Genomic DNA, 27,688 nt, shown 5'->3' on the forward strand with positions numbered 1-27,688 from the left:
ATTCTTAATACTGTACTACAAAGGTCAAGGGACTCGGAAGGGATTTTATTTTTTCTTTTAGAGAGGAGGGGGGGGGGGGGAACAAGAAAGAAGACCTATCTGTTGCTTCTCTTATTTGTTGACTTTATTCTATTGCCAAAATACTGGATCGTTATCTAACACTAAGCAATATCCCCCTCTTTTGACGGCCCCTAAAAACAATTTAGCAAAAAAGTAAGATCATCCACGAGATAATCTTCAACAGAAAGTTTTTTAATATGAAGAATATAAAGGTAAAACGAGTTTTAACGTGGAAATTTGCAAGGACAACCGTAAACGGGATCATTATCGTCTGTCTCTTTGTCTGCTTTTATCAAATCGTTCTTTAACATAACTGCAGTATAAGCAAGGTGGTACTAGCTTGTTTAATTCAAGTGCCGATCATGTCAACATTTGTTATATTTATATAAACATAAGTCCTTCTCCAACGATATTCTCTAGAATTATTAATGAAACAGTATTTACTAAGGAACGGTTTCTTGATGTTTGTACAAGCTATTTGTGCGGTGGATCATTGATTTGCATGGTTGGAGGAGAGCCTTAAAGAGGAGGTGGCACCTACTTTTGCGATACCGAACTCGTTCATTCTTGTGTAGCAGGTATGGTCTGGTGGCAATCCCATTTCTAGACGTAGTATTTTGTACGGAAGCAGATGTGCTTGTACTGAGGCCTGGTGTAATGAATTCATTGTTCTTCGTGCAATCGTTGCCGACATCGTCTGGATGGGCTATGGATTTTTGCAGCTGCACCTACATCTCACACAATTACATTTACAATAATCATATCACAACATTTTTGAGGCCATGATGAGTATCATATATACAGTGAGACCACAAACTTGACTAACTTTCTATATACGCTAACAAAATACTTGAACGCACCGCTCAGCAATGAACTTTTCAAAGAACGAGTCTGCTGCATGCAGCATCGTGAACCTCACTGTTTCTAACTTGACTCAGCTTTGTGCAAAGATTTTTAAACAGACAGATCATTCTGATGGCGGATCTGGCGATGCAACATGGGTTCTTACGAGTGCATTTATTATCTTCACCATGCAGAGTGGCTTTGGGTTACTCGAAGCTGGTAAGCACTTTCAGGTTTTAATCTTTATCACTGTAACCACATTGACCGCGGAGCACATTACAGATTGAGGAGACTAAAACGTTTTGAGAGGGGGGAGGGGGGGGGTTAAGCATACTAAATTTTTGGTATGACTTTAAGCACATTTTGGAACTATCTGGGGGGCTAAACCCCTCGTAAACCCTCGCTTCAATGGTCGCTGAACAATACCTTATTCATTCAACAACTGTTTAGAAGGTACAAGGCAAATATAAATAGTTTTTGCGAAAAATGTTTCTATCTCCAATGCTTTTCAATCCAATTGACAGTTTACATTTACAAACTTCTTGCAGCTTCTGGGTAGTAGTAGCAACTTTTATACCAAGAATGTTTTATCTTTAGTAACTACATTTATTTTTTTTGCATTTAAAGTATGAAAAATATAGATTACTGTAACGTGATATGTACAAACGGGGACGGCTTATTCGATTCTAAATGGAATATAATTCGTTTGCATGTGACCGAAAATATGGATGCAGCAGATGTAAAACGATAAAAGAGGCTTAGTATGGATCTTCCCTGAATTTGGTAGCGTCGCATCTGAAACGAAAGATTTTGCCTGATTGAAATGTGCTACAACCCTCCCAGCTCCTATGATCGAAGTTTGGAATGAGATTCGTCATTTGATTTACCATCCTTTCGCTATTTTTTGCAAAAAATGTAATTGGAGTTACTTAAAGCATGTTGCTGGTAGTGTAAACGATCACAAAAGATCTGCACCAGCTCTGCAATTCAACTAAAAGAAACTCCAATACGATCTAAAAATTGACCCAAAAAACTTAGCAACCATCCCCTTCACTCAAAAATGCTGAGATGCAATAGATAAACACTAAGGGCTTCCTGCTTTGTATAATATAAGGCCCTACATCTCAAATTTGACCAGACCATCCCAGCCCTGTCACCAATTGTAACAGTTGCGTTAAGGTTCGGCAAGGAGAGAGTCAAGATAAATAGACTTCACTTCATTCGAGTACTCGAAGACTGATCATTTCAGAAAACACTTAGCATAGTACATGCGTTTAACCGGAAGTAACAGATTCAATATCACGTGTTTCATTAATCTTTACATTATTTGTACACAGCTAATGAATGTAACCTTTTGCGTATGGATGTTCGCAAAAGAAAATCACTTCCCCTCGGGCACAATAGAGTACCGAAGTGATGACGTCACAAAAATCTATTTTTAGAATTTTTCACTTTAGATCCCATAACCTGAAAGAGCATCATAGAATACCTCTAAATATGCATAATCACGTCGCACTTCAGTACTATATAGCTAGCGACGGCCTCGAGAATCCTCATAACTTTTATACAGTTATATGATTATATGCATGCTGTACATATACTATGAATATATACTATGCAGAACATAATGGAGTTACCTGTAGTCATGGTGTTATGCTTTCTGGATTCTAAACTGTTAGTTAGAATAACAATTTGAATTGTTTTGACCCAGCCAAATGTAGTTTGAAAACATTTTTTTCTAAATCTGTCCCTTAGTAAACAATATATTATCTGCTCTTCAGTCTATATAACAGGTTTTACGCTTCATACAATCATCAAAGCAGGTTTTGTTCTTTATACGAACTGCGGTTACTCGTTATACAAGCTAAGCCTCTTGTTGGGGAGACGAGCGAGCGAATGTCTTCTAATCAGTTAGGTCACCCTCCGTCTTGGAGTCAGAGAACGTACGTAATAATGACTTGTGTGCGTAATAATAACGGAGAGTTTTCTCACTTTCTCTTGCACGTCTCTCAACAACCTCATTCTGAAAAATGTCTCCAGTAGACGCTTTAACAAACGCTACTGAGTCAACTTCTTACCTACAACTGCATGATAAAAGATTCCATATGTGAATAACCAAAGATTTGTCAGATTCCTTTTAAATTTATAGATAAATTAGCGCAATTTAATAGGAAACAAGTTCAATTGTTTAAAATCTGACAGGCAACTCTTTGGAGCTTGAAGATATTTTCCTGTGTATCAGGGCTAGTTTGACTCTATGGTTTTGTGCCCAGGGGTGGATCCGGAACAAAGTTAAGGGAGGGGCAGTTGGTAGTAGGGGCGCTGAAAAATGTTCAGTTATTGGTGACGAGAGTACTGAAAGGAAGCTCCCTATTCACGTTCTGAAGGAACATTTTCACATAAATTGTGCCAAACCGTTTCCAAAAAGGGGCGCCAGACTTGCTTCAGCTTGGTGAGGGAGGGGCAACTGTCTCTAGTTGGCCCCCTTAAATTTGCTACTGTTTATGCCCACCTCTGGCATAGAGAAATTTGGACATGGTTAAAACAACTTTGGTAAACATGGATCTGTGCCCAATTTTTTTACTGTTTTTTGCCTACTCTGAGCTGGCAATAAACAGAGGCACGTTGAAAAGCTGGTAGAGAGATTTTAGATCAATTTCTAATTTTTACCAAAATCTTATCTTTATGAGGGATTATTTCTAGCCAAATACAACGACTCTTGACCTTCGTGTGCAAAATTCCATTTTAATTCCTAAGGTTAGAACTCAAATCATGAAACCGGATTACTCAGTTTCCAAGGGTCAAAAATCTAGAACTCACTACCAGATAAAATCAAAACAGCCTGAAATTCGAAAGAATTCTAAAATCTGATTTAATTTCGGTTCCAGGAAAAGTTAATGCACATATTCTTCACAAGTAAATGAACTACCTTATAGAATCCTGGAAATTGCGCTATGTTAGTCTGAATTAGTGTTTTTTCCACTATTGTAACAACTAACATTAAAATAATTTATACAATACAATACAATGCAGTGCAGTACAATACAGTCATTACTGGCTTTTCTTGAAGAGTAATTTTGGGGAGATGATTCTCGAAACTGCCTTCAAAAACTCTTTGATCCCTTGTTTCTGGCCGTCTTGCATAAACTAATACATTAACAAAGTGTTAAATTGTGACCAGATGGCACAATATTGCGAATTCAAGCAAAGTTGAATTATTATTGTGATGGGGAGACAGTCAAGCAAAGATATTTTAAAAGAGCATGCTTAATGATGTCAGATTTCGCTCACTCATTCACTCACTGAGTTACATCCAGGACCGCTGAAAGAGGGGGCAGGGGGCGAATTGCCCCAGGGTCACATTGTCTAGGGGCCCAATAAAGTAATGAAATCCATTTTAATGTTTCGAGGATTTGCAAAAAATAACTGCAAAAGGTATTCCCAGATGTATTCTAAGCTAATCTAAAGACCGTGGATGCAAAAATTTTCTGGTGGCTTTGCTTGTAGAAGGTCTCGTCGTTAGATTTTTCCCCAGGGCCCCCAAGACCTCTCAGCAGCCATGTTGGCGTCACCCGCTAGGGAAACTATTCTTGTTTGGCTCTCCATCAATATTAAAGTGTAACGCTGTCTATGTTTTTTTCACACTTAATATTTGTCTATATTTTTCCATGTCATAAAAGCCTTTCGCCTGTGTTTACAGCCTGAAGTTGAACACTAAAAACAAAGCATAAGAACTCATTTGAATTATGAATGCTTCTGTCAAAGAAAATCATGAAAGTTAACAATGAATAATTCATAAGCCAGAGACAATTGTATAAAATTTCTCACAAATATTTCGCTCTCTGGCATATTGAGAAACATAATTACTTTTTTTCGCACGAGAACATCGCAGAGGAAAATTCCGTATTAACTATCTTTAAATTCATAGTAGCCTAATTCTAAAAAAGTACTTATTTTGTTTTTCGTCCTTGGCCTTTACAACTTCCCTGGCTATTTTTTCTTACATAACTACACTGTTAAATTTTATCTTTACTTTACCGTATAGTGATACAAATCTACACTCTTTTTTTTTATAAGAACCAGTAAATTTAAGTTCAGGCTGACTGTTCTTAATTTTTGTCAAAAATCTGAGGCTGGATTGTTCCTAATTTGTTCTTAATCTAATGGGGTGGAAGCAGTGCGAGTGCTAGCTTTTTCGCTCTAGGGTGGTGTTCAGGCCTCATTTGCCAACAAAGTTAGTGAGACAGCCTTAATTTGCTGACAAATTTGAATATTCACCGAAAAAGCACCCACACATCGATAAAAATCCTCGATTTTGAGAAAAAACGTTGTTCAAAATTGCATTTTGCAGAAGCTCAGCCTCAGCTTGTTCTTAATTTGTTCTTAACTTTTGACCAGTTTGAGGCTCGTTTTGAGGTTCTTATAAAATTGTTCTTATAAAAAAAAGAGTGTATTCATTCTAATAACAGATAACCAAATGTATTTATCTTCACTTTCGAATGCCAGTTAAATGTTTCAATAGCTAAATCAGACCAAATTCTGTAAAAAACAATTTATTTCGACTGTATTTGGTTTATGAATAGAAACCATACACACAAATGTTATTCTCAAGCTGCATTTTTAAGGTATGGTGTCGGCGAAAAATGAGTGTAACATCATGATAAAGAATATGACCGATGTCATTTTTGGAGGATTGTCCTATTGGCTGATTGGATACGGACTAAGTTTTGGCACAGACTCGGGCTCAAATGGCTTTGTTGGAGTTGGCAGTTTCTTGACAGATGCTGAGCACAATGAGATGGGCCATGTTTTTGCAAAGTTCTTCTTTCAACTGTCATTTGCAACAACAGCAACAACAATCGTATCTGGTTAGAATCTATTTTCTACTTTTTGCAAGAGAGCTAAGAAACCCTGTTTTGCTTTGAAAAAAATAAGATATTTCGAGCATTGTGAGAATACATCACCTAAAAAGGGGGTGCACTGCCCTTTATACACTGTATGTAAAGTAACAGCATCATAGGTTCAGAAACTCAAAACTTTAAGATTAAGCTCTTACTATTAAAGTGATTATCCTATGAATCTCTACAGAATTGTATAAATTAAAGAATGCTCCAATCTTTTAGGTGTGTAGAGAACTATCTGACAACTTAGATGAAGATTTTCCAAAATATGTCTTATTAATCAAGAATGGTACATTAAGAAGATCAAATTAACCAGAATGGACCATGCAATCAAAATATATTGATTGTAACATTCTTTCTAACCTTCCTCTGTTTCTCTTTCACCAAAAGGTGCGATGGCGGAGCGAACGAGGCTCGAAACCTATATGCTGTATTCATTTATAAACACATTTTCTTACGTAATGCCCGCTCACTGGATGTGGTCTGAATCCGGATTTCTAAAAAGAATGGGAGCGATCGATATTGCCGGAGGCGGTCCAGTTCATTTGGTCGGCGGGTTTTCCGCACTCATTGCCACTCTGTACTTGAAAGAAAGAACTGGGAGGTTTGACAAAGAGTATGAGATTGAAATGGCATCGCCTACTAATGCAGTGCTCGGAACATTTATGCTGTGGTGGGGATGGCTTGGGTTCAATTGCGGTAGTACATTTGGAGTAAGCAAAGGTTAGTTACCTAAATGCACGAATCATGCACTCTTTATGATTTTGATTAGTATTATTCTCAAAACTAAGGGAAACTGTCTGTACGTTTTAAAGCTAACCATAGGCTTTGAAACAAATCTCAACTGCAATGCTGTCAGAAAGTCGGAGAAATATGCCACCCTCGTATCTGACTTAAAACGTCAGTTTAAGTCAGTCTCGTTTGTCAATCTTTCCAACAGTTCACTTGGTATCTTTGGCAACTCCTGCAGCTCATTCATCGACATGTGTGACTCTTCGTCCATTGATCATCAACAGAAACGCCATTTGCACCACATACTATCTATTCTGCTGTAGAAACAAAATTTGGATTAATCCAGAGCTACTCCCCTTTTAACATTCTTTTTTCTTTTCTCATTACTATGATTGTAATAGTTTTTATTTTGTAAACACAGGCTAGCTAGTTACAAATTACCTTGTAATGGTGAGATTTGTAATTGTAGTTTTAACTGGAATTCAAAATGAAAAGTTTTCATTATTATTATTATTATAATTCATCATTTGAAGTAATTTGTAAGATGTCAAAAAGGTTTCACATCGTAAGGGGTACCAAAACAGGTGACCCCCTGAGTGCTCTTCTATTCATCATGGTAATTGATCGTGTCTGTAAGCCTATGGTACCTGCTGCAATCTTAGAAAGGAATATAAGGGATGAGGTGTATCTGAATCTAATGCCAGGTCAAGCATTTGCTGATGATATTGTATTAGCTGCAAATAATGTGAGTGTGATATGATTGGGGCTGCTGAATCCCAAATGGACGAAGCTGGTCTGCAGGTTGAACATGAGAAGTGTGCTGTATTATATGGCCGTCGTTTAGGAAATAATTGGTACAAAGGCAAAGAAAATGCTACCCCAGAAGTAGAAATTAAGTCTACCTGTGTATCAACGTGATAAGCCATACCTCGGTAAATCAATGTCAATTGTCGGCGAAGATGCAAAACAAATAACAGACATAATAGACACGTATAAAGATCTGGTAACTAAAATCAAAGCTTCCGATTTACCCTTAGCTTTGAAGGGAAGTGCTATGAACAATCTTGCTCTTGCAAAAATATTATACCATTTCAATAACTCTAGACTGAATGCGAAGCAGCTGGACCAGCTAGACAATATGATAACTGACGCAGTTCGAGAACTATTTTTGCTCTACAAGTCCACAACACGAATTATGATGTTCCTCTCCCGAAAAAAAGGTTGTATTGGCATTAAGCGAATTTCTGATGTCTATAGATCAACACGTTTAGCCTTTCTTATTACATTGCTAAATCATGACGTCGTGCATTTTAAGCATATTGCGAGGTCATCTATCGAGCTAGACATAAAAAAGAGAGAAGTAAGGCCAACGGATGGTGCAAAGGAATTAACTGTGCAAGGATGTTATCTCAATCTTTAAAATATTCATATAAAATCGTCACACTCGATCTATTATAATTGGAAAGTTGATAATGCTCTTGTGATTTTTGCAATCAAAGCGAGGCTTAGTAAACTTAGTACAGAGAGTTCTCAGTGCACCTGGTTGTTCTTTGTTTTGGTTCGCTTGGGTGCGTAAAAAGTGACGTAGAGTGGAATAGTGCACATTAGTGGAAATAACTGTTTGCTATGATTTATATTTAGAAAATGCTTATCAGGAGAAAGTTAGAAGATATAAGGAGCTATCTGATTATCTAGAGAAAAATGGATTCTCAGTGCAGCTGGTTGTTCTTTGTTTTGGTTCGCTTGGGTGTGTAAAAAGTGACGTATGGAAAGGATTGAGAAACTTCAGAAAATTGAGAAAAGAAAATATAAAAAATGTGATTAAACGGTGTTCAATATCGTGTATAATTGGAGGAAACTATATCTGGAGGAGCAGACTTAAAAAGTTATTGGGACAATAGTTATTAGTAGTAAACGGACTTTAGCTGATGCATTCCTGGAAATACGGAAACACACCAGTTTTTAGGCAGTTTTTTTGCTTAGCATCTTGGTTAAGAAGTCATTATAATTATTATTATTATTTTTATCATTATTGTTATTATTATTCTGTAGATGTATAACCTTCTTTGTGCTAAGTATTTTCTCCTTTTTCTTTTTATTACCCATTTCAGTATATGTTTATGTAAACATATACTTATTCACTATGTACTTAACTTAAACAGTATATATTATTCGCTATGTAATCATATGAAATATCATTCGTTCTTTAAAATATCATAGAACATGACGTTTTTTTCTAAGTTGAGGCTCGGTGAAGCAACTTAGAACAGTTCTGTTATAAACACAAACTAGCGTGTACATACGGCACCGAGCACATTAACAAACCGGTAAACAATAATTTCTAATGAAATAGTATTCAATATCATCACCTTTGTTTCCTTTTTACAAGTATTTATAAGTTCGGCGTTAGCGCCATCATATTGTATTCATTATTTTGCCCACAGCAGATTAGTGTTATTGATTACGGGCGGCTTTTGTGGATATCAAACGTTAGAAAAACATTAGAAGCGTCTGTAAACTCTGTCCATATACAAGCAACTAGCTCGGCATTCATATTTCATAGATAAAGTTTACATTAAGGCGACGTTGAAATAAAAAGCATCCTTAGTACCTGCTTGCACTTAACAGCATTTCTCACTTAAAAAGCATCCGCTAAGCCTGCTGGATGTAAAATAGAACGCCTCAGATTCATGAGGGCGTAGACAACATAATGCAAATCTACTAGATGAAGAAATTGTATCTTTCACATCTCGCAAAAACATCTCAAAACGTATCATACCTGAAAACTAAATATTATTGCTCGAACAAGGAGCAGCTTATACAGTATAAGATGCTTTGCAACTACCAGACACCAACTAGCATCTCTTAGATCTATCGGACACAAAATGTCCTGTCAAAATCTAGAAAACATACAATTTGTAACATGTATGAAATTGAATATAATTTCTGAGAAATGCCTCTCTTTTGGCATCGACCTGCAGTCATAGCAAGCCCTAAAAATTAATTTTTGAAGCATATGTGCCAAACAATATTGCAGAAGTAAATCTTTGCATACCTTTAAAGAATGCTCACCAGATCAACCATTCAAAGCAGTTAGTTTATATCTATTTCGTATACTACAGACAGGGGCGTACCTACCGGAGGGTGTGGGTGTGGGGGAGGGGGGTGGTACATGCGTATCTTGACTTTATATCGTATATTGGTGTGCATACATTGACTAGCAAGAGTTGAATTTTGGTCGGTAAATTCACCCGTTTACACCCCCCCTCCCTACCCTAAATCGTCAATATACGCCCCTGGCTACAGAAGTTATCTTTCCCAAAGCTACCAAACATTAAAAAACGAACCGGTTCTTATCACTTATTAACGAGTTCACTTACAGCACCAATTTATCAGAGCTATAAATTATTTATTCAGATTTACAAAGCGTCCTGCAAACCTATCTGATCCTAACTAGACTTCTGACTTAATCATAAGTTTAAGAAAGATCTATAACCAGTCATCTTATTTGTAATCATCACTTAAATTTACAGTCCATAAATTTTTAATCCTGGATATATGGACGTATGACACTTCAATTGTAACCCGAGAATGTCTTTAATGAGTTAGGCAGCCCCCAATCTTGGATTCAAAGAGCATGTGCATGAAACTCAGTCTTTATTACGTATGCTCTTTAACATCAAGATGGGGAGTTTTTCACACATTATTAGTCTTTGATTTGTTTGTGTCCCAAACAAATGCAGTTTCTGCATTCATTTACTGCATTCAACGTAATCTACATATTTCTATAATGAACCTTTTCTTCTTTTTTAGGAAAATGGAAACTAGCAACCAGGGCTGCGATAAACACAATCAATGGCTCCATTGGTGGGGCGATCGTGGCCATTATCTATAGCTGCAGGCTGAACAGAAAGTACAAAAGAAAGCTCAATATTGGGATTTTTACTTCTGGCATACTTGGAGGGCTTGTTGGAATCACAGCAATTTGCACACTTTGTAGGCCATGGGAGGCACTAATAATTGGAGCCGTTGGAAGCGCCATGGCATGTCTAGGTAATTAGTAGCACAGCGCTTCAAGGTTTTATGCTAAGGGGAATCCAAGTCTATGATTTTATGATGCAAATAAAAAGAATAGCAAGATACAATAAAGAGAGGTCATGGGCGTATTCAAGAGCAACAGGGCCTATGATATGTACTGGTATGCACCCCTATCCAAATATATGTCCAAAAATTTGGACCCTGTCTGGTATTTTTCATTTCATGCTTCCTTTATCAAAGTCATTGTATTTATATCGGACTCTTTTGATGAAGTTTACAGGCCATGTCAGAAATGACACAAGGACGAATTCAGTGGCGGATCCAGCCAAAAATCTGACTACCGCCGAAATGAGATAGAGGGTCGACCACACCCTTTAGACCACACCCATTTCCTGGTCACGCCCTGTTTTCTAAAATGATTACTGTTTTCTATAATTTCATATGTAGACCATTTTTAAGACATAAGCGGTGCTTTAGTGAAATTGCAAGTATCCTTACAACAACCTTGAGAAGCAACAAATAATCTTATTTGATATTCTGAGAACGGATAGTCTAAAAAAATACGGCATTTAGCCGAGGAACACCATAGAATAGGAAAAAAGATACATTTGGCAGAATTTGGAATGTCGCCTAAACCTCGCATTAAGTCGCACAATCACTTGTGAAAATCAGACCTGTTGGAAAATATAAGTTTAAAAAGCCAGATAAAATTTGCAATTATTGAGAGCAGCTTTTGCTAAACAAAGAATCATACTTTTGGCGCATTTTGTGGGCCTGACGTTTAATCCTGATGCCTTCTTATATTTTAGAATATTTGAGTCTAAATATTCTTATAAAATGTATTCCTACCAATATTTGTGTATTATACAAAATACACATCGTCTTTGAAGTTAAAGTTTGCCCACTTGCAGAATATGTAGGCATCTCCCGATCTTTCTTTAACGTTTGAGCCGTGTTGAGCGGCAGTACTACTCAACCCTCAACCCCCCCCCCCCCCATCTGAACGGTAGTCAACTCGGTTGATCATTGGTTCTCAAGAAAATTTGTATGCATCCCCCAGGTTGGCTGTAATTTCTGATGATTTGATTGGTCTAGGCAGGCTGACTACCGCTCAGTTCAGCTCGAATCCGCTCTACACCGACTCAACCCCCCTAGCTAGCAAGCCATGATTTCATCATCCCCCCATGCTAGCCTTTTTTTGCAAGCATTTGACTCAGCCAATTGGCACGCAATTTCCATAGCGATAAGAACTAAAAAGTATTTCTGTCTCTGTGGCAATTTCAGGCTTCTAGGAAAGAATGCTTGTTTGCAGCGCGATCAAATATTTTCAATTTTTAACTATGGTTTAATTAAAGTAGTAGGATAAACATAAAAATGATCCTTGCTTTAATAATTTTTTTAATAATCTGACTACCGCTCGAGCGGTAATGGTGGTGGTCTGGACCCGCCACTGCAATTGATAAAACTTCTGGAGTGATTGTGGTAACTGTGATACTCTAGAAACACCTTAACGAACATCAAGACCTGAGGAATCCACCAAAGCTTTGTTACTATGAATCTTTGGTATGATTTTTCGAAATTGAAAATCGAAACACAGCCTAAACCAATAGTTTTTCCAATAACGACATGCCTGCACCTCTTCTAGCTCCCTTCTCATGACTGTCTCCAGCAGGGTTGTTATTACTCACAATGGTAACTTCTCTGTCACCTTCTGGTGTGATAATAATTAAGAGAGCTATTAATATTTTCTTTCTCACACATAAAAGTCGCAACTTTTTTTCTCCATGTTAGTAGATTGCATGGGACAGGCACTAGGCCTTCAATTATATTTAGGTTTGTATATAAAAAGAACGCTTGAACGATTGTGATTTGCCTTTTCAGGAATAGATTTGTTGGAATGGTTGAAAATCGACGATCCAGTTGGTTGTGTACCTGTGCATGGATTTTCTGGATTATGGGGTATGGTTGCAGTTGGATTGTTTGCTGAAGAGGTCTCAATCGATTCTACTACAAACTCAAAAACAATTGGAGTATTCAAAGGAGGTTCCTTTGTGCTTGTGGGTGTTCAACTATTGGCTTGTCTCTGTATCACCGTCTGGGCTGTTGTTACAAATCTAATAGAGGTAGGACTTTAGCAAAGAGCAAAATTGTGACATTGTTTGGTCCAAAACACAGAGTCAATAGCCAGGCAAAAAATGATGAGAAGTCGAGTTAGAAAATAATTATCAATGGCTATAGTGGGTAGTGGCAGTTTTTCCTGAAAACATCAGGGAAGGAGATAGTGATGACTTTGCTGATTACCGCAAAAAGACAGATAGTCATATATTTCTGCCCTTCATTTCGCTGCTGATCTTGGTGAATAATAGTCCTCCAGGGAAGTCAGGTTGGCTCTAAGGGTAATTTGCCCCTTTTACCATTAATTGTCGCCATTGTGAATGGATGCTTTTCAAAGCTAAATTAAGTTGATAGGACAAGATCAAAGCATAAGTGTAAAGAAGGTGTAAGCTTGGAGTCTGAAGATATCTAGATATCACGAACGTAAATGGTTGTTGTCTTAAGTTATATTTTCCTGAGAATGATTTGTGGTTTTGGAAAAGTACGACTGGTTAGTAAACTGGTTACTTTACTTTTAACTGGTAGATAAAAAGCTCTATAAAGAAATTTTAAAATCCATGTATCCTTCATGAAAGTTATGACTACATTTAGTTACAACTGTAGCAAACTTTTATCTTATTCCTAAAGATAAGATTTTCTTGCAGTTGATCATAGCAGACAAACTGCTCGGTTTGCGAGTCTCAAAAGAGGAGGAATCGCTTGGTGCTGACTTTTGTGAGCATGGAATTCGCTCATCAAGTAGAGCTATAGGCACCAACACTTCTGAGATGGCCAAGGAAAACAACCAGTTGGGGGAAGTCAATCTATCTTGTGACGTCATTGATGGAAATCACCATGAGCAAGGTTTAACAAGAAGAAATAATATTGCAAATAAACAAGATACTGTTGCCAACACAGATGGTGTCATAGGCAACCATAATGGCTGCATGACTACAATTGATGTAACAGATACTGATGGCGACGACACATGGACCTACGGATAAAACAGGGCCAATATTAAAGATGCTTTCTCGGTATTTAGGCAATCATATTTTTGATGGACATTGTTTGATTCAACGAGTTTTGTATATTTTTATGGCCAGAACACGACAACAGTGACGATATCATTTGGAATTTAAGAAACCACCAAATCACATACAGGACAACTATGAGGCAATCACTATCACATGATTCTACTTGAAGCCATCACAAAATCAAACTTTGTCAAGGATACACACTTAAAGCTGCCGTTGGAGTATAGAATTGCATCGCTACATAAATATCGTAGAAGCAAGTCACGACTACTTACTTTCAAATTGTTACATCTTTAAAGAGGATCAGAAACGTGAATTTGAGAAGCAACCAATTGACTAAAGTTGTGACCTACATAAAGTGAATTGCTTTTCATATTATTATGACTTATGTTGAGTTATTTTGTTCTTTGGCTTATTTTTAAATATAATTCGTTTCAATTGTCTTACAGCTAATTTATCACTTAGTATGTTTTTAATTATGACTGCACATTTTGGATCTACACGGTACAGTTGGTTATCACTGAGCGTTAAAATAAAGTTTGGTTAAAATTCGAAAATAGTAATCCAAGAAGATAGTGAATGAGCAATGCAAGAGATAAGTGGGTCGAAAATGGAGAGACCACAAATATTTTCACTCCCTTCTATGATTTTGCCTCGCAATTATAAGTTTCCTGGTTACGCCCTTGTGAAACAAGGCCATTTTAAAAATACTAAATAGGGGCAATTGCCCTTCCCGTTCCAATGACTGTCCAATGCTTAAAACAATAGGCTATATTACTCCCCTTTAAACAAAGGCCTGCCCCCGTAGCTTTTTTCCCCTTGAATAGGCTATGTTGTAAAAGAGACACTTTATTTTTCATCGGATGCAACAAAAATTGTTTGAGACCAGACATTTGACTGGTTTTGGAGGTTAAATAGTCTACTTATTATCATCATTATTAACACCCGTTATTATTATTATTATTATTATTATATTACTTCATTTCTACAAGAGCCTACAGGTTACTGGCAACAGTCAGTGCAAAGTTGATGAAAAGTAGTTCTGACTTCTCTACACAGGAGCAAAGGTACGAACATCCTGACGAGCTCCTACACAGAGTATCCTGCTGATGATAATTTTCAACATAAGAAAACTGTCACAATATTTTTGTTGTTGTTTGTCAGGAAGTACATCTTAAACAACAGTCTGGATCAACGAATGAATAACGTTTTGAGAATATATTATGGAGTGTAATTTATGAGAATACATTATGAAGTGAATACATTATGTGAGAATACATTATGATGTCAATTCTCTCTGCCAAAAGGTATAATGTTTTATTGCAAACTTCAATCTTTACTATGTATGCAGTCTGCATGCGTGATATAAATCTTTCAGCTAGAGAATGCTTTTATTCTCGGTGAATTTCTCTACCCTTATTATATAAAAACAGGGCCTAGCTTTCAGAAAATCCAGATTGGCAACCTTCTGTTAACTTCTTATTGTGATATGGAATGGCTCATGCGGCTTGGTGACAGAGAATATTCTTTAAGCGAGGCAGATAGTATTCAGAATGTCTTTTCAGAGATATTAGACTTGTCAAACTCTTCTTTTCAAGCAGCTAATGTACCTAAAAAGGAAGATCCTGTGCAGTGAAATGTACATATTTATACATATTCAAACATTTTGATAGAAAATAATGATGGATTTACAGAGCTAATCGAAAGCCAGTGTTGATAGAAAACTTCTTCTGGTTTTGATATGGATAGAGTTTCTTGTTTCAAGTCTTTAATCTTTCTTATCTTCCTTTGATTTCTCTTCAATCCCACATGGTTTTTCTCCTTTCTTTGGCTTCAAATTAACAACCTTATCTTTTTCCTTTTTCTTTTCTTCTTCTTTAAACTGTTTATCTTTTTCTTTTAATTTCTTCTCAATTTCTTTCTTTAATTCTGCAAGTTTCGGATTCTTATCATCGACTTCAACCTTTTCGTTTAGCTTTAGAGCATTTATGGAACCCTTTACGGTTTGGTCTCCTTCATTGCTATCACTTTCATCAATGGGCTCATCTGATATTTCGAGTTCCGTATGAAGCTTCCTAATGCCATATCCTGAAATGGTTTCTAAAATTCCAAAAACTAGTGCAAAGATAACGAGATGTTTGAGAATCATTACGATCGTAGTCCATATAAAAGTTCTCGAACAGATTTCGCAGTAACCAGCAGTAAAATATACAAAATCCTCGTTGTCCGGAAATATAATGCTGCTGTCTTTAGATTGAACTTTCTAAGTTCTAAAACAATAGCTAATTTGTAAGCTTAGATTGCTGTAAATGAAACACGGAGTGACAGTTTACCTGCAGAAGGAGCAAAAGATCGCAGGTTCCTATCCTCAGAGTAAATGGTATGAATAGAGATGTTGAAAACCATGGTCAGAATAATAATCACGATTAACAATCAATAATCACCATTAGCGATCAATAATCATGATTAACGATCAATAACCACGATTAACGATCGATAATGGTGAACAACAATCAAAAATCATTTTCAATGATCAGTAATCATGATCTGATCAATTACCATTCTTTTGCCGTTGAGAATGCAATTACGCAATGTGCAATCACTTAAATCACAATTTGCAGTTGTTTTAGGTAGCTGGAATCTTAGGGGAATCGCTGGATATATTAAAATATTCCAGTTATGATGCATTTATTGATCATGGCAGCATGCTTTAAAGAAAAGTGGTACCTGATTTAGTCAATCAGTAATATGTTGCTTGTTAGAAATGATATGATCTGATGTGATCTAAAGTATTCACGATAAGAGCATTACATTAAAAGCTTCTACAAGCACAAACTTCTCAACTCTCGATATAAAATATATCTGATTTGATAGAAAATATCGGGGAGGGCGTTGTCTTATTAGAGGCGATTCTACAAGGGTGCATTGGGTCACTTTCAAGGCTGATTCACATGCCACCAAGCGGCGAGGTGACCTGCATGCTTTCATTAAACGGCGGAGAATATTCACAAATCTATTTTTCTAATAAACAACTGAGAACTGAACTTAGATTAGAACTTTCTCCTTCCGAACTGAAATGGAGGAAACACCTAGCATCTAAGAATCTAAGATGTAACTGTAGGGAAGAAACGCTTGGCAGTCGAAATAGTTAAATTCCAATTTTGCAAGTTGACAAATACAATTTGTTCTGCAGACCACAAAATCCAGAATTTAGACGCATTGTCTGTGATAATATTTTATAAATTGTAATAAGCAAGGGCGGGTAGTGACATTTGCAGGTGATTCCACAGGGAACTAATGAAGTGAAAAGCCATAATGTTATCAACGTTATTATTAACGTTATTATCACGACGTAAATAGAGATAGTTTGAAGTAGTGTTTCAAGCATTCTGCAATGAATTTCTTGCTTGTTCTGGGCAAAACAGCACTCGTTGTGTATATTTTATCCTTTCTATCCTTCGAAGCAACGACTGGGTTAGATTTGCTGAGAAAGTTAAAGGCAAAGAATACTGTAAGTGCTTATAATTGGAACACAAGCAAGCAGCGTGGTAAAAGTGCTGAAAAAGTGCATGCAAAACACAATAGCAAAGGCAAAGAGGAATACCTTGCCGAAGAATTAGAAAGTATAAAAGAGAAACTGAAAGAAAGAAGAAGAAAAGCAAAAGAGAAAAGAAAGAAGGAAAAACTCAAAAGCAAGAAACCAGGACCAAGGTAGCAAAAACGGAAATTATTTTTGACATCATAAAGTGGATTGGCTATAAAATTATAATGGTGTCACGACGTAAATAAAGACAATTATTGAATATTTGAAGCTATACTTTTAACATTTCTATTGCTTACTTATATTTAAATTTTGTAAAAAAAGTTTATAGTTTTCTTAGATGATTTGAGTATTTTAGGGTTATTCAAGTCGTCGTTTATTTTCAAAGGCCTGATAGTAATCTTGTTTCTCTTCAATGCACTAATACAAGAGCTTCAAAGTCATAAATGTGTATTCTAATAGTCAAACAACCTTTGTTGTTCCTCACTGCAAACTTTCTTTATACTTCTGGTAGAAAAGATCTTTCGAAAAAAAGGTATAAACAAGATTCAAATCTAAAGACAAAAAGAATACATCTCTAATTCAAGAATTTGAGTTTGTCTCTCCTGTTTCATTGGCGCTGGACATGAAAAGAATTAGCTTGACAGAGTGCTATCAAAACAATTTGCGTTGAAGTTTCAATGAAAATGGCAGAAAACAGTGAATTAAGTTGAAATAATCCTGGACGAAGTTATTAAGAGCATCATAAGGCTTGATGGCTTTATGCTCAAGTCTGATCTAAAATATCTTCACCTTTACAATGTTTACCTTTAAACCAAAGGAAAATGTTTACCTTTAAAGTAGCTGCTGTGATGGACGGAAATTGTCAGTGAATTTGATAAGATAGGATTTGAGAAGTCATCTATTTTTTCATAGCTAGTAAATTCAGCAGCTGTTTGCAACACACAAGATAGAGGGAACACAACTAAAGTTTGCTTCAAGGAAATGTAAAATATTCATTTGGTGCTGCAGTTATTGTTTATATAAATGGATTGATTCGAGTAGGTATCGCTGTCAAGAAACATTAGCTTATTAGCTGATATCTCTGTTTCAATATTTTCAACTTAGCTTGTCAGGTTTTCTAAATCCATGCTGTGTGTGATTTAAGCGTACAAACATTCTTGTACTGTTTGGTAAACATTCGAGTTTAGCGGGTAAAACAAAAGCGCGCAAATGTGCGTGTTTTCACGCGTGTATTCGCCATCCGTGTAATTGAGCAGGTAAAGAAGCGGCTCCTCCTTGAACCTGTTATCCTTGCTTAGGCAAACCATGGAAATCGCAATGCATGAAGAAGCGCTTGCTTGTAAGATCAAATGATGAATGATCAAATGACATTAGCTAGGAGTTCTAGGCTCATTCAATTGCACTTGATGGGACATCCTTGTAAACAGCTATCTTGGGTGTTTTCATATTGAGAGAAAATCAAGAGCAAAAATGATAAACAAACTATTTTTACTGGTGCTTGCTTGTGCAAATATTTACTGTCTACCTTTAGACAAACAAGAGGTTGACATAGAAACTGGGGAAAATGATCCCCTCATCAGCAAAATGTATGCAAAAGAGATCGAGCAGGGAGATAATGCCGAGGAGCCGTTACGAGACGAGAAAAAGCACCACAAGGCCAATAAGAAACATTTGCATGGTACTTTGATTGGTCCACTTCATCATGGGCATGGAGGACATCATGTTCCAATTGGTCTTCCAATGGACGAAGGTCTCCATGGGTACGGTCATGATATGCATCATATAGGTTACGGTGCACCACATATTGGACATATGGGCCATCATGGTCATGTTACGCATCGCCTACCTGGACACGGGTCTCCACTGCCAATCATCTTCCCCCACGAACGTCACCATCCTCATCACCATCACTCACACCATCATGCCGCTCATTTTGGATACCCAGAATACATGCCTCTGCCATATGCAATGCCGATGTGTGTCATGGGTAAGAAGCTTGTTACAGCTTTTGCTATTCCTTGTCTTGTGACTTCCAAATAAGCCTTTGGTATTTGAATATAGCGCGCAAGAGCTGAGCGGTTCTTTCGATCCACATCTGGATATAAATTTTCTGCTTACCTTTGGACATTATCCGATGTATATACTCGACCCAAAAAGTGCTTTAACCTGATGTGGGTCCGCTCTTTTTCCCAATCTTGCGATTTCTTTGTACTAAACTGGAAATACAACTACCAATAAATATAGCCATCAATAAAGTAATGTCATTTCTTAGAATATAAAGATATGTTTAGAGTGCTGACTTCAAACTGGAAGCGAGTTAAATTGTTGGAAGAATCTTTTGTTTTGGCAGAGAGATAATTGTTTCTGCCTAGGAGCTATACCTTAACTTGGTGATTTACAAAAACAGGGGTAAATTTGAACTATGTCAATATATAAGTATTTCAAAATGGACTGTAGCAGGGTGCTTTCTAATGGAAGAAAGGTTTCCCTCTAGCATTATAGTACCACGGCAGAATCTGTATATAATGTAATGTTTCATTGCTTTCAGAAAAGGATGATGATGACAAAAAGAAAAAAGATGACAAGAAGAAGGATGACAAGAAGAAGGATGATAAGAAGAAGTCAAAACGTCAGCTTGTCCCTTGTCATTATTACGGACCTCCTTCTGCAGGATGGGGAGCATACACACCAGGTTGGACTGGAGGCGGATGGGGAGCACCTTTCTGGTACTAAAATCAAACTTGGACGATATATTGAGCTCAGAACTTTTCCGATTTGAACGTACTGTATCAAAGACGACAATTTTAAAATTGGACGAAGCTGTTAAATTTATGGGTTATTGTGTATTTGTATCTGTATATAAATGTTGTTTGAATTTAGATTTAGCTTGAGCTTTGCTATTTCTGTTTCTGGAAATCTCACGGCTGGTCACCAGTACTAAAGAACCTTCAGATCAAAGCATTTATGATTGTTCACTTAATATGTTGATGCTAGACAAAGGGTATTTACAATAGCATTCATGCTTTCACTGTATCATTAACAAGACTATAAACTGAGGAAAGCAATGAAGAAGGTGATGGCTTGATTAATCGCAGAAGAAGATGGTAATAGCTACAGTGACATTTTCTTTTATCTTCCTGGAGTAATCTTTCATTCTATGCATAGCTCCTTCCAATACTTGTTACATGACCTTCAAAATAAACTTCTCTCTGTATAAAGAGATAAAGCATTTTCAGCCAAGTTCTAACTTCAGAGTGTAGATACCATTGCAGAAAAAAGGCATTGTAGGCGATTTGAAGACAAGGCTACATTACAGCTCTGAATGATCTCGTAAAATCATCTAGCTCTAGATGCCATGATTTAATGCAGAATGAACACATGTAGATCGCGACAATGCATGTGTAATAGGTTTATCCTTCGTCATTTCTTCCGTGAGGAAGAAATCATTTCTCGCGAATAACCATGTCGTAGAAACGTTGGTCGAAACATGCAATGCTCGTCTTGAAAAGATAAATTTGAAAGCTAATCTATTCCTGCTCACAAATGGGGGCAGTTCAGGTTTCTCAAACAATGACAGGCCATAGACTGTTGAGATGGTTTCTACTTCCTTTCAGCAATATAGAGTCTTTTTGCAAAGAGTTGAGTTTAATAACTAAATTGAAAGTGGATATGGCTTCGTCAGTAACCATAATAGCCAATGACAACTCAAAGGTGGTCTTAAATATCTAGCCTTGAGCCTTGGAGTAACAAAAATTATGCCTCCTTTTACCGAGAACTGCTTTAAGCCATTATTTCATGGGCAGTACCAATGAGCAAGCTACCGACCGTGACGTCATTAGGATGTTCAGGTACTACACCAGTTAATCGCAGGTTGCGTTAATACGAGTCAATGAGCAAAGTCTCAAATGCAAAATTAAGTGGTTTTGAATTGCTAGCTGTGACTGCAACAAGAAACAAACAAACATGAATTCTTTGTACATTTACACCATGATGCTACATTTGGCCATCACAAATGCAATTCCATTGTCAGACAGCGACGATGTGGAAAACTATGAGAGCAATGCATTGGATATGAGAACATTGGAATCAGATAATGCATACAAGAGACAATTTGGCTACCACGGTCCCTCCATGGATGAATTTGATGCGTATGGGCATCACTTGCATTCTCATGGTAAGTTACAGGTACATATTAGAAATCAAACATAAAACAGATACAAATATTGAGAACAACAATCCATTGAAACACCCTGTCCTTACTGGCCTTATCTTTTTACGACGGTTTCATTTAGTAGCAGGCGTCTGGGGTGTTGAATACTGGAAGCGTTTAAGGAAACCCTATATCTTCACATGCACACCCCCCAAAAATTGGGGGCTATGACCCAAATGTGACCTTTTCCTGAAAAAAGTCCCACTTTATAAAATCGAATTTCATACTCATCTTTGCAATGGGTGTGACAGGAAGGGTGTGACAGGAAGGGTGTGACAATTTATCTCATTCATCGGCTTTAACTTTCTTCTACAATATTTGGTTCTCTACCTCTGTCTGTAAAATATAGTAGCTACATAAAAGAATTTTATCATCCTATCCATCATGGTAATACATTCGGATTTTCTTTTGACCAGGGCATATGGACCATGTCGATACTCATGGTGACATGGGCTACGGAGGAATGCATGGGCATATGGGCCATGGCGGAGTTCACGGTCACATGGCTCACGCACCCCAAATAGTTCACCATCACGAATATCAATTCCACGCACCTGATATCGATTATTGGTGGCCACATCACTGGCCTCATCACCTTCCACCACCATTCCCCTTCCATAAGAAAGAAGGTGAGTAGAAACAGTGGCGGCGCCAGCTACTGCTGAGTGGGAGGGTAATGGGCGTGGCCAGTGAGACCACGCCCTAATAACCTCGTTTCAGTGCTTTGTACCAGATCAAATTTCCTTAGGAAATATGATCTACCCCTACCTAGTGCTTTTTAACCCGTTTTTAGACGAAATATGTAGACCATGTTTTGAAAAAAGTGGGGGGGGGGTAATTACCCCCCCTGGCGCCGCCACTGAGTAGAAACAAACACAATGATGTATGGGCATAGAATACTAAGGTTCTTAACAGCATGAATAAACAATGTAGCTCATAGTATTATATGTTGTTGAATGAGACTTGAAATAAAAAGCGGTAAAAAGTGACATCACTTCACCAGATTATCATTTTCAAGTCTCTTTCCTAACACCATACTTGTTGGGAGATAATACACCTGCTATAGACTTAAATGGTAGGAGTGGCAAAATCTCCAAAGAACTTGATATTTTGTAGTCAATCTATAAACACTGATGTGATGCAGGCAATATTCAAAAAATTATTATATATTTGTGAGAAGTTTCCTCCCTGAGCTGGAGGCCCTTTGTCATGGGTTGCAACAGTTTTAAAATAATCAAATTATCTTACTGAGGCCATAGCTTCTTGCCCCACCTCTTTAGGGGCAGCCATTTTGTACAAGAGATTCTTGGTTGTTTATCATGAAGAAGTGCTATTTCAAAATCGTCTCCGTTTGAATAGCCTTTCTCTTTTCAATCTTAGCATTCCAACAAACTTTAGTACAATTTATAGCAAATTAAAACTAAGAAGTGAAAAATTGTTGCACTGATATGTCACAACTAAGAAAGAAATACCTTCTATAGTGCAAAGACCTTCTAAATCGATGTTAAAGGCACAATAACTTTCCAACTTCCAGAAATAATCTCAGAAAACTTCTATTCTAGATGACAAAAAGAAAGACAAGGACAAGAAAAAAGAAGATGACAAGAAAAAAGAAGAGGACAAGAAAAAAGAAAAGGACAAGAAGAAGGGAAAGAAGTCACAAAAATAAAGGACCAAAATACAACAAAATATTTGAAGATAAATCTTCTGCTGTAATCAGACATTTTATACAGCTAATTACAAGAAAGATATATAACACTATTAATAACTCTATTATTAGTGCAACACAAATCAGGAACTGGTCATTATGCAGAATCACCAGAATTCTTATATACACAGTCATCCTGTTAAGAACTATACACCTATTTATAGTTCAAACTGAATGACTTTTGAGCCGCAAAGCTGCAAGTACAGATCTGGAATAGCACTAAACGAACTTACCTCATTTTGTCTAATAATTCCCATTAGCGATTTTCCATTTTTAATATACAAGACATTTGAAGACACAATAAACACCTTGTTTATGAACAAAAAAAGAGGGGGCAGTTTGGAAGAAAATAGCTGAATGAATAATTTGCACTAGCTAATTACTTTATGAAATAAAATAGTATTCATATGTGCAAATACTATCATGCCTGTTTTTTGTCAGGTGCATTGATTTCTGAGATGGCGGGTCTTGCTCTATTGATTATTATCAGATCAACATAAATCAGTTTACGTGGCAATCATAAAGAATGAAACAAGAAACACACCAACAAGGTCACAAAAATATCAAAGCTTAAATAACTCAATATACTTATTTGTTGCTTTATTACTATATAACAAACCAAACCCTTTGCACAAAACAGAAGAACTTTATTTTCAAAGTAATAATCCCATTTCTACTGACTTTTTAGACATTTTTGAATAACATCAAAGTTTCATGGAGATTGAATACAATATAATCCAACCATTCATTGACATAGGTTTGTCAAGAACTTTTCAACAGTTATAAACCAAAATTGTTTTTAAATGAATGGAGCTGATGAATATGATGTCATCCTGAACAAACTAATCTGAAACTCAAGAGTTAGCTTGAACTAGCCTTCCTAACGAAACATTAAGCACTGTTACAATGTTACGAATAAGTTAACAACCTACAAGAGTTTTAAATTACCAAATAAACAAAGATAACTATCATACAAATAACAAAAACAAATATGATGACCAAATTTACTTATTGCGAAAACCCCAATAGTCAAAATTTTTATCTTAAAATTCAGTGTCATTTACAGGTCTCTTCTTCTTCATTCATTTCTCTCCACATATACCTCTAGCCCCTGGTTTTGGCTTTAACCACTACATCATGTCCATCATCATAGGAATAACAGTGACAAGTGTTATGAGATCATCTATGGCACACTAGGTGCCAAAGATTCGCAAAATTGGTCTCAAATTTCTTATTACTTTGGTACTGATTCCTATGAATGCTTCTGACAAAGCATAGGTTGAGTCTTGTCATGAATATGACGAAATTTGGTGCATCTCAGTGCACTCTTGCAAACTCTGTCCTTATCCATACAGAATCTCTATAATATCTTGGATCACCAAGTTTGATAATAGTCCTTTTGTACAAGCAATAATAAAGCACGGATCCTGCAACAGGAATATTGTTCATCGCTTAATTGATAGGGTACCTTTTGGTACCTTTTAATATCTTTTGGAGACTTCATCTATCTGCATATCTCTCATATATCTGCATATTTTTCAATTAATCTATTTATATAAGTTATTATATATAATAAATATTTACTGAGAATCCCAATATTTATATTTTATCCAGAAATGCAGGGTTACCTAAGACTTTCTTTGCATGGGAAATAGAGAATGCAAAACATCTTTGCAAAAAGATAATAAGTAACCTAAAGGATAAAACATCATCATTGGATAAAGGGAAAAAATTTCTTCATATTTTATCTTAATAAAAAAGTTAAGAATAAATGAATTGATAAGAAAACTATTGGACATACCAACTCTTTGAACCACAAACAATGCCTGAAAAGCATCTTCCCAGATGTATTTGTTTTCAGTATTCCACTTTTTTGTCTACAGGAACAAAATACTATCAAATACCTAGCTGTCCTGTTCCAACAAGAATCAGGATGCAAAAAGGGAAGTAAATTTTGGTGTTTTAGTTAGACAATCATAGTTTTGCTATATTATCTTGATAACAGGTATGATATTGAGAGAAAACTCTAATCATAAGAGACTCACGCTCTAAAAAGTTTAGATTAGCAAGTAGGGGATTTGATGTTGAAAAATTTAGCTTATTCACATTAATACATTCATAACTATCATTATGATAATAGTTCCACACAGTCACATTAACTTGTAAAAATTTACATTTCTTTAAAGGAAATATTTGAGAAGGTTATTTCCAATTTTCAGTATAGATGTCACAAGTATATGCCACATTTTCTATAATTTGGTTTGTCATCAAATATAATAAATTGCAAAATTAAGAAAAAAAATTGTATTACAACCAAGTCTCTTTGAACCTAGTCCCTTTCCTTCTCTCTGTGATGTCAAAAGGTTGGTATAGGCATCAATATGAATTTTACTTCTGAATTGTGAAAATTTATAAGGATGGACCATCTCTGAAAAATTTCATTGAAACCATATGGGAAAATTACACTTACCACAGTCCAGACATGTAGTCCCACAGATAATGCCAGATAAAAAATTGTCACAATGATGGTTGTTTTAAACTTTCGCACAAGCAGATAGACTAAGCCAGCTTGGAACACATAAGTGTTGAAGAAGACCAGGAACAGGACAATCAGTGCAAAAACAAGAGACACATCTTGAATGCTGCAAATTTGAAAATTAAGTGTCTGAAATAATGTAAAAAGGAATTAGATCCAGCAAAGAAATTAGATCTAGCTTACAGCCCTATTGTTTTCTTTGTTAATTTTTTGATGTGACTTTTAACTTTATTTTTGACAGTCCTATCTTGAGAGGTAAAAAACAACAGGGCAGAAATATTTGTTCTTTGAAATATGAAATTCGCTGTGTGCACTGGGCTGCTTACATAGCAGATTAATACATGGCTTTCAATGGGGGGCGCGCGAACAATTCGTTTTCAAATGACTCCGTTCTCCAATGACTTCGTTTGTGCTGTTCCATCTTCATCTTCAAACAACTCTGTTTTCGGTTGATAACATTTGAAGATGAAACATCTCTCTGTCGCACAGAACCCTCCATGATTACTCCCGAGGGAAACATGAACATAACTACACAATGTGTAGCATTCATTTCATTTATTAAAAGGTTTGTCACGTTTAATGATTCAATAGAAAAAACTTTATTGCTTTGTATTAAGAAATAGATTTGATTTGTATGCCCCACTCTTTTCACGCGAGTTATTGGCTGCGCGCATTGATTTCTGAACGTGAAAGCCCTGTTAATACTTCTTTATAAGACAATAGGGATTACTGTTGTCATGAATTAGTCATGTTCCAAGTGCTAGTGCAATCGGGCTCCCACGCAAATTTTACATTGGTATGGGATATGATGTCATATGGCATATTTTAAATGTCAAATGGTCAAGTACTTTGACTGTATGTGTATGTATGTATCATATCTTTAATGTACATAACAGGTCTAAGTAAAATATTTGTTTTCAGCCTGGTGTACAAAAAGGGTGAAAGGCTAAATTAGAATTATAGCTAATTTGTAATTAATTTATAATTTAGCTAAATTTGAATGTAATCTTTTTCCTACAAGCCTGGCTCAATGACAAATGTCGGCATTGATTGGTACGAGCTAAACTGCAGTCATGATGAGCCAATTGCTAGGACACAGGCCCTTTGCTTTGTCTATCACGGCTTGCTCTTTCGAATAACAATATGGCAAAGCAAAATTTCAGATTTATTTGATGTCAACCTTTATTCATCGCAATTACTGCTTCCGGTAATTAAACGTTAATGTGAGCATCACTTAAAAGCCAACGCACGGAATGGTAACCCTTGGTGATAATGTTTATTGATTAAATTATACTCACACAAAAATGACGAGAAGGACCACATTCCTGTTCTGAAACAGGAGACCAAACGAGTTAATGAACAAATCAATGAAAATAAGAAAAAGCTGCAAGTAAACTACGGTCCGATATCTTGAAACATGCATTACAAATCTGAATAAAGAGGTTTTAATAAGTTCTTTCTCTGTCTACTGTGATTTCACTTTAAACCGCCATTTTGTGAATGATTTCCTGTGACGTCACAGTCTCGTTTTGCAGACAAATTACGGCGCTTCATTGCGAAATCAGGAGCATTTCAAAGCAGCATCTAAAGAGGAGATGCTGCGTTACCCCTAAAAATTCTTGAGATTTTATCTTGAATGTCTTTGTCAAGAATTGAAAGATAGTTTTTTCTTTGCACATGATATGTAAAATTCAAACACCACCTGCATTTCACACAGCAGCCCAATTTACTTATCATGCAATCGTTTCTGATTGTTTTACTACATATAGAATGCATCTAAAAAGCCGCTAATGCCTATTGTGCTTTCCAAGAGTTTGCAGAACGTTGTCATAAAACAATTTTGTAGTACTCTTGACATTTAAACATCACAAAGATTTTTTGCAATCTTGTCAAGATTAAACATTTCATTTTAAGATATTTTCTCCATAAAAATGTGCATTTAAGAGTCTCGTGTGTATCATTCGCTTTATTCGATTGACACTATTTCA

The 27,688-nt window shown here is 36.3% G+C and overlaps 4 protein-coding genes across 4 annotated transcripts; 3 read left to right on the plus strand and 1 right to left on the minus strand.

The window, feature by feature from the left end:
* The first annotated feature begins 110 nt into the window (after nucleotides 1-110).
* LOC135696749 (putative ammonium transporter 3) lies at nucleotides 111-17,606 on the plus strand. Its single transcript, XM_065216251.2, has 6 exons — nucleotides 111-1,122; nucleotides 5,529-5,771; nucleotides 6,195-6,527; nucleotides 10,350-10,589; nucleotides 12,456-12,697; nucleotides 13,334-17,606. Exons 1-6 carry the CDS (start codon nucleotides 930-932, stop codon nucleotides 13,670-13,672), a joined length of 1,590 nt encoding a protein of 529 aa, XP_065072323.1. The 5' UTR covers nucleotides 111-929; the 3' UTR covers nucleotides 13,673-17,606.
* Nucleotides 17,607-18,619: 1,013 nt separating this feature from the next.
* Nucleotides 18,620-20,137, plus strand: LOC148958167 (uncharacterized). The gene is made up of 2 exons (XM_089113386.1): nucleotides 18,620-19,233; nucleotides 19,795-20,137. The coding sequence occupies exons 1-2, from the start codon at nucleotides 18,717-18,719 to the stop codon at nucleotides 19,977-19,979; spliced, it is 702 nt and encodes a 233-aa protein (XP_088969512.1). The 5' UTR covers nucleotides 18,620-18,716; the 3' UTR covers nucleotides 19,980-20,137.
* Nucleotides 20,138-21,209: 1,072 nt separating this feature from the next.
* Nucleotides 21,210-25,806, plus strand: LOC135696779 (uncharacterized). Its single transcript, XM_065216295.2, has 3 exons — nucleotides 21,210-21,420; nucleotides 21,873-22,085; nucleotides 23,019-25,806. The coding sequence occupies exons 1-3, from the start codon at nucleotides 21,210-21,212 to the stop codon at nucleotides 23,123-23,125; spliced, it is 531 nt and encodes a 176-aa protein (XP_065072367.2). The 3' UTR covers nucleotides 23,126-25,806.
* Nucleotides 23,717-27,409, minus strand: LOC135696790 (transmembrane protein 138). Its single transcript, XM_065216307.2, has 4 exons — nucleotides 26,999-27,409; nucleotides 25,635-25,806; nucleotides 24,966-25,041; nucleotides 23,717-24,591 (listed from the first exon to the last, which is right to left on the minus strand). Exons 1-4 carry the CDS (start codon nucleotides 27,121-27,123, stop codon nucleotides 24,482-24,484), a joined length of 483 nt encoding a protein of 160 aa, XP_065072379.1. The 5' UTR covers nucleotides 27,124-27,409; the 3' UTR covers nucleotides 23,717-24,481.
* Between the last annotated feature and the right edge of the window lie 279 nt (nucleotides 27,410-27,688).

The sequence above is a fragment of the Rhopilema esculentum genome, chromosome 17 (genome assembly GCF_057945365.1).
Source record: "Rhopilema esculentum isolate cy_ngs chromosome 17, ASM5794536v1, whole genome shotgun sequence".
NCBI lineage: Eukaryota > Metazoa > Cnidaria > Scyphozoa > Rhizostomeae > Rhizostomatidae > Rhopilema > Rhopilema esculentum.

Excerpts from the sequence above, each read along its gene's own strand:
- LOC135696749 (XM_065216251.2), top strand. The coding sequence starts at position 930 with ATGAACTTTTCAAAGAACGAGTCTGCTGCATGCAGCATCGTGAACCTC. Across the intron at positions 10,590-12,455 it reads AAGCGCCATGGCATGTCTAG|GAATAGATTTGTTGGAATGG; the intron begins GTAATTAGTAGC and ends TTGCCTTTTCAG. Across the intron at positions 12,698-13,333 it reads TTGTTACAAATCTAATAGAG|TTGATCATAGCAGACAAACT; the intron begins GTAGGACTTTAG and ends ATTTTCTTGCAG.
- LOC135696779 (XM_065216295.2), top strand. The coding sequence starts at position 21,210 with ATGAATTCTTTGTACATTTACACCATGATGCTACATTTGGCCATCACA. Across the intron at positions 21,421-21,872 it reads GCATCACTTGCATTCTCATG|GGCATATGGACCATGTCGAT; the intron begins GTAAGTTACAGG and ends TCTTTTGACCAG. Across the intron at positions 22,086-23,018 it reads CCCCTTCCATAAGAAAGAAG|ATGACAAAAAGAAAGACAAG; the intron begins GTGAGTAGAAAC and ends CTTCTATTCTAG.
- LOC148958167 (XM_089113386.1), top strand. The coding sequence starts at position 18,717 with ATGATAAACAAACTATTTTTACTGGTGCTTGCTTGTGCAAATATTTAC. Across the intron at positions 19,234-19,794 it reads AATGCCGATGTGTGTCATGG|AAAAGGATGATGATGACAAA; the intron begins GTAAGAAGCTTG and ends CATTGCTTTCAG.
- LOC135696790 (XM_065216307.2), bottom strand. The coding sequence starts at position 27,123 with ATGCATGTTTCAAGATATCGGACCGTAGTTTACTTGCAGCTTTTTCTT. Across the intron at positions 25,807-26,998 it reads GTCCTTCTCGTCATTTTTGT|CATTCAAGATGTGTCTCTTG; the intron begins GTGAGTATAATT and ends TCAAATTTGCAG. Across the intron at positions 25,042-25,634 it reads GACTACATGTCTGGACTGTG|ACAAAAAAGTGGAATACTGA; the intron begins GTAAGTGTAATT and ends TTGTTCCTGTAG.